General features: G+C 36.1%; 1 protein-coding gene across 1 annotated transcript; it reads right to left on the bottom strand.

Moving 5' to 3' along the window:
• Nucleotides 1–9,129: 9,129 nt before the first annotated feature.
• LOC141494778 (olfactory receptor 13D1-like) lies at nt 9,130–10,071 on the bottom strand. The gene has a single exon (XM_074195974.1). The coding sequence runs from the start codon at nt 10,069–10,071 to the stop codon at nt 9,130–9,132; it is 942 nt and encodes a 313-aa protein (XP_074052075.1).
• Between the last annotated feature and the right edge of the window lie 354 nt (nt 10,072–10,425).

The raw sequence follows: 10,425 nt of genomic DNA, 5'->3' as shown, positions 1-10,425 counted from the left end.
CTAGATCATGATGACTTTTATCTATTTTTCTCAAGACATTATACTTCATCAGTGACTTCAGATCCTGTTCATAGGCATCTTTTTAACTCAACACTTTGCCATGCTACTAATGGATGTCACCAAATATATTGATACTAGCTCAGTACACTAACATTTCAATTCTTCTAATTACTCATTTCCCATTTGTATTTATTCTGCACTCTTAAGATCTTTACCAACTCATCATCTCTGCCCCCTGCACTTTCTTCCCTTCCCAACTTAATCCTTTAGTGAATCACTTTAACCTCTATACTATTCTTTACATTTAAATGCCTTTCTCCTTCATGTTTCTCCCAATCATGCCTCACCAAATGACAAATTTGGATAACCCTCAATTTCTTCCTTTACCCCTTAGCTCACATACAAATCTGACTTTTCTCTTTGCTAAGGCAAACCATTCTATATGCAAACTTGATCCCAACTCATACTGTCTTCTCTAGTTGATTGTCTCCTCTATTAGTTCCTTTACCTCTAATCTTTTATCTAACCTATTAACTCTTTCCCTGCTCCCCACAAGAAAGTCATGTCTTGTCATCTTCAAAAAGCTGCTATCTGATCCTACCATCCCTTCTAGAAAATAGTCAATATCTTTCTGAGTTGTCATAGCTGTCATTTGACCTAGAAAAATCAGTTAGGTATTAATTCCAAGGGGAACAAGAATAGAAAGGAAATATATGATCAATTGGTCATGATGGTCAGTGTGTCTATTTTTTTTTCTGTCTGACTCTACTTCTTTGTTATAAAAACAGGCTATAAAAGAAGGAAGACACAGTGGAAAGTAACAGTGATATAAAGAAAAAAGCTTTAAGAATATTTTTTGGGGGGTTACCACACAATGGCATTAAGTGACTTGCCCAAGGTCAAACAAATGACTTGAACTCAGGTCTTTCTGACTCCAGGGTCTGTGCTTTATCCACTATACCCACCTAGTTGCTTCTAAGAAAATATTTTTAAAACAATGTGTGAAATTCTTAATTTACTGAAACTATCTTTCATATTGAAAATTTGCATGATTCTCATTTCTTTTGTCCTTTTTGTGTGAAAATTAATTTATTGTTACTGTTTTTATTTCATTTTAAGTAAACATTAGTCTTCAGATTCTACTTTTTCACTCTACTTCAAATATTTTGTATATTTTCAAATCTTTTCACATTTATCATCTTAACTGACTGCTATATCATCCTTTGTCATTAGCAAGGAACTTAATCTCTATTTTACTGATGATGACATTAAGGAATAAAAAGTTAAAGTCCCATATAGTTCTATCATATGCTCTATTAGATTTACTCATAAGACAGAAAAGGAGAATGACAGATTTTAGAGGGGATGTAGGGAAAGTGAGACATTAATTCACTGTTCATGAACTGATTCAACCATTCCTTAGAGCAATTTGGAACTGTGCCCCATGGGTTATAAAATCATGCCTACCCTTTAATCTAGTATTGCCATTGCTAGGTCTTTATTCCAAAAGAGATAAAAAACAAAAAAAAAAAAAAAGAAAAGGACTTATTTGGCCAAGGATATGTATAGTAACTCTTTTCTGATAGTAAGGAATTGGAAATTAATAGAATTACCATCAGTCAGGCAATGATCTAAACAGACTGTGATATGCCATTATGATGGAATGCTATTCTGCTTTAAGAAATGATGAGTAGGATGCTCTCAGAAAAACTTAGAAAGACTTACATGAGCTGATACAAAGTGTACAAAGTAGCAGCATATTACAGGATAATCATTTGAGAATGACTTAGCTTTTCTCACAATTCTGTGCCCCAGGACAACTCTGAAAGAATTATGATGAAGAGTGTTATCCATGCCCAAACAGACATGATGGTGTCTGAATACAGATTGAAGCATATGTTTTAACTTTATTTTTCGTAAGGTTTCTTTTTTTGGGGGGGTGTCTATGTTTTCTTTCATAACCTGATTATTATGGAAATTTTTTGAATGACTAGACATTCAAAACCTTTATAAAAATTTTTGCTTCTCACTGGGAGGAGGTGGGAGGAAGGTACGAATAAGCTTACATAAGGATTTGTTGTTTTTCAGTAGTTCAGTCATAACCAACTCATTGTCGCCTTCATGGAATTATCACTGCCAGTACTATCTTTAGGTTCTTAGCAAAGATACTGAAGTGATTTTTCAGTTCCTTCTGAAGAACTTGCCCTGGTTCCTAATCCAAGTAATAGCTAATAAATGTCTCAATCCACATTTTAACTCAGGTCTTAATGAATCCTAAGAGTCCAGTGTTCTATCCACCAAACAACCTAGCTGCCTCCTTATATAAAGATAAATGATAATAATGCTAACAAAAAGGGCTAAGATTTTTATATAGCATTCAATCATTTAAAAATACTTTTAAAGTAACCCTATGAGAGAGGTAGAATTGTTATTATTCCAGTGATTAAAGTCAGTTACCTGAGGCTCAGAGAGGTCTATCTACTTTTCTAAAATCACACAATTAGCAAGTAGCATCTCCAAGTCCAGAGCACTTGCTGAATATCTACTAGTCTTTATAAATGACCAAGGAGGGGCAGCTAGGTGCTGCAGTGGATAGAGCACTGGCCCTGGAGCCAGAAGTACCTGGGTTCAAATCCTTTCTCAGGACACTTAATAATTACCTAGCCTTGTGGCCTTGGGCAAGCCACTTAACCCCATTGCCTTGCAAAAAAACGAAAAGAAATGTAAATGACCAAGGAAATCCCTAATTGAAACAATCCAATGAGCTCCTGTTAACATTAAGTCAACTTATTAATTAAATGAATAATTACTACCTTTATATTTTGCCTTTAGTTTCTCAAGTACTTTTCATTAAAAAGATAAAAAGAGTGCTTAACATAAATTATTTTGTTTATTGAAAGTAATTATGTCTATATTTCAAATGAACCCAATTATGTATCTTATTTAGACAATCAGAAAATCTTTTCAACCTTACATTCTCAAATTCCTTCCATTTACATGCCCCTTTTCATTGACTTTTATACTTAGGAAAAGATGCCCTCACTGAATCTTATTTTACCTTTCTGTTTAGGACTCTTTCTTATCAAGGGCAGATCTTTTTTCTGTTGCACCATGAGTCATATGTTCCTTTATAGGCTTTAACCTGCCCTTCCAAGGACAAGCTGGAGTGATCTCTAACCTGATTGTAAAAGCCCATTGTTAAATTGTCAGTGTGAGCTTTATACCTCATAAATCCGCAATCCCTACAAATAAGGGCTTGCATATTTAGTTTATTGTCTAGAACTAGGAATGTATATTCTCCCTATCTCTACCTTTCAGATCATTTGTTAAATATTTACTAGCATACCCAGAGATCCTTCTATGAAACATGCTTGAGCTAAACAGAAATAGAATAGTAAGCTTGGGAAAAGAAATAATTAATAAGCTTGAGATTTGGTGATTCTAGACTAAAAACAATTGCTGGTATTTTTAGATTAATTTAATGTTTGAAAAGTGCTTTATATTCGTTATCTCATTTGAACCTCACAATACTTCTGAGTTTCATCCCTCTACCAGGTCAAGGAGATAGCTTCATTCATACATGCATAAATTAGGCTCTTTTCTATCTGCCTCCTTAACTTATCCCTCTTTCTTACATTAATTTTTCAGATTTATTTATTTTTGCTAACTCAGCAAATTTAGAAGAAAGAAGCAAGAGTGGGAGAATTTTTCTCTCAAAGATATGCAATGTGACTTCTAGTTTAATTATCTTTGTCTTGAATTCAATGAATATGGAATCAATGAACTAAAGAATATTTGGAGTATAATAACATTTAGAGCAGATCTTAAGAACTATAAGGGACTTTAGAAACTAGAACATGAAAGATGAGAGCTAGAAGGGACCTTAGAGGACAGGATTTGGAATGTCAATGTTGGAAAATTTCTTGTATTGGAAAATTTCTTGTAACACAACATAATAAATCCTTGGTGAATGCTAATAGAATGAACAGAGAATATGAGAGCTAAAATTAATCCTTAAGACCATTTAAGCTAAAAGCCCTGATTTTTTCTAGAAGAGAGACATGAGTACCATACTATGGATCATCACTGTGCAAGCTGGATGGAATTAATAAAATTTGAACTGATAATCATTCATGAACAGGAGACATTAAAGGACCAATTGTCAGCAATGTGTTCTTCCTATGGAAGCAAAATGTATCCTGAAGGGAACTGTTCTATTTTCATTTTAACTTTTTTTTTTAAATTTGTTTAAAATAATGGAATTAAGTGAGTTGCCCAAGGTCACACAACTAGGCAATTATTAAGTGTCTGAGGCCAGATTTAAACTCAGGTCCTCCTGACTCCATGGCCAGTGCTCTATCCACTGAACCATCTAGCTGCTCCTTGTTTTCATTTTAATTAGCTTTTATTTATCACTTTTAGGTTTAGAAAGGACTTTACAATTATTCATTTGATCATCATACCAATTCTATGAGATAGAGGTTGTCATTAACCCTATTTTACAGACAAGGGAGCTGAATTTAAGAAGTCAGGTGATTTGGCTAGGACTACACAGCTAGCAAGAATCTGAGACAGAATTTGAACTCTCATCTTCTTGCTGTTTACTCTATCCACTGTGTCACATAAGTTGACCATCAATATCCAGGTTCCTCATCTGACTCCACCTGTTTTATATTTCTTTTCCTAGTAATATTTCTTTTCTAAATTGCACTCCCAACTCCTATCTCTATTTTGTTAATCTCTGAAAATTATCCTTCCCAAAGTACTTCCAACCTTTCTCATTTATCTCTGTGGGTGAGATCCAGGTCTTTTTCCTCTTAAGCCAAGTTAGCTAATGTTCCCTAACTATTCTGAACAAATGAACAATTTTAAACACATTTCCAAAAAATTAAGATGACTTGATCTAGACCCAAACATAGAGATGTGGTCCCACACATTATTTCCCTGTCTTGCGTGCTAGTAGCAATTCCTTGCCTTTAAGCTAGTATAAAACTTCCCCTTCCCCTAAATTGTTCTTTTGAGATCATATTGGGAAAAAAGAATCAGACTATAACAATTCAGGAATGCTGTGAAATTTTGGTAGAGTCAAGAAGATGCTATGACTTTTACCAGTCTCATGACAATACCTTGTATAGAGGGGAACACTTTTTCCATATCTACAGCTAATGCATGCTTCAATCTGTGGTCCCTGGAACATTCCAAAGGATCACGCCCAGGATGTAGATGCCAATTTAACATCCTCTTCCCCCCTTTTCATCCTCCCTCCCCACACCTATTTCTCCTCAGTGTTCCTAGGGACACTTTGTAATCCCTGAAGCAATTTAACATGATAAGTAGAAACTGTGTGAGAGTCAACAACTTTTGTAATTTAGGGATAAAGTTCTAATTACATTAACTTTAATAGATAGGTTTCACTGATGACTCAGAAAAACAAAATGCAAAACAGGAAGGCACTCCTAAGTTTTTTTAAGACAAACATTTGAGGAGTAATACAATTATTTGGATATTTCCGGCCCAATTCAATAATTCTTTTATACCTCTGTTTATTGGCACCTTTGGAAAAACTCTGGATAAAATCTGCAATTGTCTTCTGTATGAATTGATTTTCTACTCCCCAATGCTCTTCCTTGCCCGATACACACACTTACATGAACATGTGCATCAATATTCTATAAGTTTTTAGTTCAGACTAGAATATTCACATCTGCACTTATGGGTGGGCAGCTAGGTGGTACAGTAGAGGGCACACGGGGTTTGGAGTCAGGAAAACCTATTTTAAATCCAGTCTCAGATACTAACTTTATGACTCTGGGTAAGTCACTTAACCTGTTTACCTCAGTATCTTTATCTGTCAAATGAGCTAGAGAAGGATATTGTAAATCAACATTTTTTTCTAACAAAAAAACTGAAATGTGGTTACAAAGGGTTAAACATGGCTGAAAAATGACTAGACAATAACTTATGGATGAGATTGACTTACAGTTTTCTCACTGGCAAAATAGAGAGCAATGGGTTGAAGGACAATTCAGTTAGATGGATGCAAAAGTGTCTACTGAAGGACTGGATTTAATGAGAGGTGATTAATAGACTGTTACTAACCTGTGTCTAATGGATTGTCCCCAAACTCTGCTTCAACAGTTTTATAAGTAGCTTGCATGTTTCTTATGTTTGCTAATGATGCTCAATTGGAGGAAGAGATGATATGCAGGACAGAGATGAAATCCAAAAGGTTCAAGAGAGTTGAACTGTACCCTGTCCTGGGTGTTGTTTGGGTCCTGTCTCATGCATAAGTAGGGTCTAGGATTTCTAGGCCCTGGGCTTGGTTCTGGTCCGGCCCTATCTCCTCTCCTGTCTGAGGCACAGGTGGTTTTGTATTGTGTGCTGAAGCCTCCACAGGGTGAAGTTTGTGCTAAGTTCTGATATGATCTCCTGGTCTAGTTGGACTATACAGACTGCGGGTTAGCCTGGTCCTACTCCAGATCTATGCTGTTTACATACTTTGCTTTTTTCCCACCTTGGCTCATTTCCACTCAGTTTCTTTGTCATTTTTGTGCAGACATAGTATAAATGGAGGAACTTATTGCTGCGTCTCTCTAGCTTTCCTTATCCCTATCTTCCTAGAGCACTTCTAGAGGCCTACTCAGTGTGGGAGACACTACCAACTTCTCACAATTCACCTTAAGGTAAATTTAAAGAAATATAGTACTAGAACTAGAGAACGATTGTAGCCCTATATCCCACTCTGCTAAGAATATGTATTCACCTGTAGAATATTGTATTAAGACTAAACAATGTGTTTTAGGAAGAATATTGATAAATATGAGAGTTTCCAAGGAAAGGAGACTAAGATGTTGAGAACTGATTGAAGGAGCTAGTATCTCAGTCTCTCTCTCTCTCTCTCTCTCTCTCTCTCTCTCTCACTCTCACTCTCACTCACATACACACAGACACTCTCTGTTCTTGAGAACTGGAGGTGTTCTTTTTTGAATGCTATCAATTCAAACTCTTATTCTAGTATCATTTTTTTTTTCTGCTTTCACCTAATGTGGAATAGTCAGTGTCATTTACTAATTAACATTGATGGATCTTTAGAAAAGGCTGTTTACTTGAAGAATACAGTAATAAGAGTAATAAGATATTACCCCAACAATTCTCTCCTGGTCATTTTTCAGGGATGTTTTGCTCCCTATCTCAGATCCTGAGGAAAATGATCTCAGATTTAATACAATTTTTATATTTCATTTGTCCCACCAAATTAATATTTAAATGTAGAATTGTGGTTGCATAGGCTTCTGGTTCAACTATCACTGGTCTGAGTTCTTTCTTTTTTTTTTTTTTTTTTTTAGATTTTTTGCAAGGCAGTGGGGTTAAGTGGCTTGCCCAAGGCCACAAAGCTAGGTAATTATGAAGTGTCTGAGGCTGGATTTGTACTCAGGGCCAGTGCTCTATCCATTGCATAACCTAGCCACCTCAACAGGTCTGAGTCATTAAGGTCAATCCTTGTTCCCCATGGATTCCAAGCTGAATCCATTGGCTACAAACCCTAAATCTGACTGTAGATCCAGAATTCCTTGTGATTCACCCTCCTTCACCTAAAATTCTCCTATCTCCTTCACCTAATAAGAACAAATGCCAAGGCAAAGAACTGAGTCCTATATTCATAGGTTCTACATCATCAGGTATTTCCACTTGGAGCATTTTTTTTGTTTCAACAAAATATCACCTGTCAGGAAGAAGGTCCCTGAAAGAGAAGTGGTTCAGCTGTCCTGATGCTTTTTGGGTCTTTTTTTTTTTTTTTGCAAGGCAAATGGGGTTAAGTGGCTTGCCCAAGGCCACACAGCTAGGTAATTATTAAATGTCTGAGACAGGATTTGAACCCAGGTACTCCTGACTCCAAGGCCACCTAGCCGCCCCCGGATGCTTTTTGAATATCATCTTCCCCCAGTTCCAGTTATGCAGCTAATAGTCTCCATCCCATTGCTAGTAGACCTGTTTTAGATTTGTCTGAGTCCACTCCCAATCTACATTTAGATTGTATCAATCAAGTGAAGTTATACATGCTCACAAGGACTGGGATTATAGCCAGATTCTCATTTCAGAAGGAAATGATGATATTATGTTGAAAAAAATATTATTTATAGGATCCAGAACAACTATTTCAAAATGCTTGAAAAATTGTACTGTGGATGAAAAATTAGGCATGCTCTTCTTCACCTTAAATAGCAGTATCAGAAATAACTCTATGACAATCCTGAGAGTCAAGTTTTTTATTAATGAAAAAGTCTTTTACAAATAAAACTGTCTAAAAATGGAATAGACTCCCTTAAGGTGGTGTATTTCTCTTCACAAGAGGTTAGAGAATCATTTGTTGAATATAGTATAGACTGGATTCTTGAACCATACTTGAGTTGGTATGTAAATCTTATAAGATCCTTTTTTGGCTAGGCAATAGGGTTAAGTGACTTGCCCAAGGTCACACAGCTAGGTAATTATTAAGTGTCTGAGGCCAGATTCAGGTCCTCCTGACTCCAGGGCCAGTGCTGTATCCACTGCACCCTCTAGCCACCCCTAAGATCCTTTTTAAATCTGAGATCCCATGATTCAGATTTCTACTCTACTATAAGCTCCTGTTATCCTTATGTTTATTCTAACTCTTTTTATCCTTATATCTATTCTACCAAGCTCAGTGTATTACATATTATATTAAATATGTATAGAACATGAGAAATATAAATATAATTGTATCATTATTCAGAAAGCTCATGTATTTTGCTCACTGTTAATTCTACTGAATCTGACATCAGGCAAGTAGAAACAATTTTCTCTCACATTTGCCAGCATATAAGAGCTTAGCTTTTCTGTGTGTGTGTGTGTGTGTGTGTGTGTGTGAGCGCTTTATTTTAATTAAAGGTTTTGTAAACCCCCAAGAGACTAAGAGACAGGGCTGCAAAGGAGGGAAATTGTGTCTCAAATAACATACATGCATATCCTGTGTGAAAAGAAGTAGGCTCACATATTAAATTTTGCAATCACACCAATCCACTTAATAATATATAGAACTAGGTTATCTTTGAATACCAAGGACAATGTCCAAGAAATAAAACCAACCTTGTTAATAATCTCGTTGTTTCATATTCTTTTCAAGGATAAGTTTCTGATCAGGACTTTTTCAATAGCCCCCTTCACCTCCTTGTTCCTAAGGCTATAAATAATGGGGTTTAGCATTGGGGTAATTATCTCATAAGACAGACTAATAAGCTCATCAGATATCTTGGTGTCCTTAGACTTGGGCTTCATGTACATGGAAAGAGCTGAGCCATAGAACAAGATCACCACAACCAGGTGAGCTGAGCAGGTGGAAAAGGCTTTCTTCCTCCCTTCACTAGAGTTGATCCTCAGGATGGTGGAGAGGATGAAGATATAGGATAATAAAATGAGTAGCAGAGGTATGATTAAGAAAGCAATACTTCCCACCATAATGACAAGTACATTGACAGAGATGTCTCCACAGATAAGCTTAATAACAGCCAGGATTTCACAGAAAAATTGATCGATGATATTCCCACAGAAAGGCTTTATCAGGACAAGCCCAGAAGATAGCAGGGAATTCAAACACCCTATTATCCAGGTCCAAACTGCCATCTGAATACACAGTCCATTGTTCATTATTGTGGTGTATCTCAGGGGATTACAGATGGCAACATACCGGTCAAAAGCCATCACTGCCAGGAGAACGCATTCTGTGCAACCCAGACCAAGAGAAATAATCATTTGCAGGGCACATCCAGTGAAGGAGATGGATTTTCTCTTGGACATAAAATTTTTCAGCATTTGAGGGATAAAGGAGGATGTGTAGCATATATCCAGAAAGGAAAGATTCCCAAGGAAAAAGTACATAGGTGTATGAAGGCAGGGATCCAGGATACTGATGATAATGAAGATGCTATTTCCCAACAGGATCATCAGGTACATCACTAGGCAGAGAACATAAAGAGATAGCTGGAGGCCTCGGTATTCAGAAAGTCCGACTAGGAAAAACTCAGTCACATCTGTGAAATTTCCCTTTTCCATGTCATTTGGTCTGTCACCTGTAGCATTTAGGGGAAGAACATATCTCAAGGTTTTTGAAATGATTTATAACAGTGAATGATAATTGGAACATATTCATAATCAAGTTCATACTTTGACATATTTATTTTTCACTTTTCCAGTATGATTTTTGCTTTGATATATATTACCAGTTCAAGTGTTTAAATATATGAATAATAGCAAAAATAAAGAGAATGATAAAAGCAGACATATGATATGAAAGAAGAGTGAATAGGAAGATGACAAGGTAGCTATGTTTGAGAAACTTCTCCAGTTCCAAACAAATTTCAAAAAAAGAAGTTATAGGGCAAATATTGAATGACTGCTGAATTAAAG

Source organism: Macrotis lagotis, chromosome 8 (genome assembly GCF_037893015.1).
Source record: "Macrotis lagotis isolate mMagLag1 chromosome 8, bilby.v1.9.chrom.fasta, whole genome shotgun sequence".
Classification (NCBI taxonomy): domain Eukaryota; kingdom Metazoa; phylum Chordata; class Mammalia; order Peramelemorphia; family Peramelidae; genus Macrotis; species Macrotis lagotis.
This window is presented reverse-complemented; position numbering and strand designations above follow the sequence as displayed.

Excerpts from the sequence above, each read along its gene's own strand:
- LOC141494778 (XM_074195974.1), bottom strand. The coding sequence starts at position 10,071 with ATGGAAAAGGGAAATTTCACAGATGTGACTGAGTTTTTCCTAGTCGGA.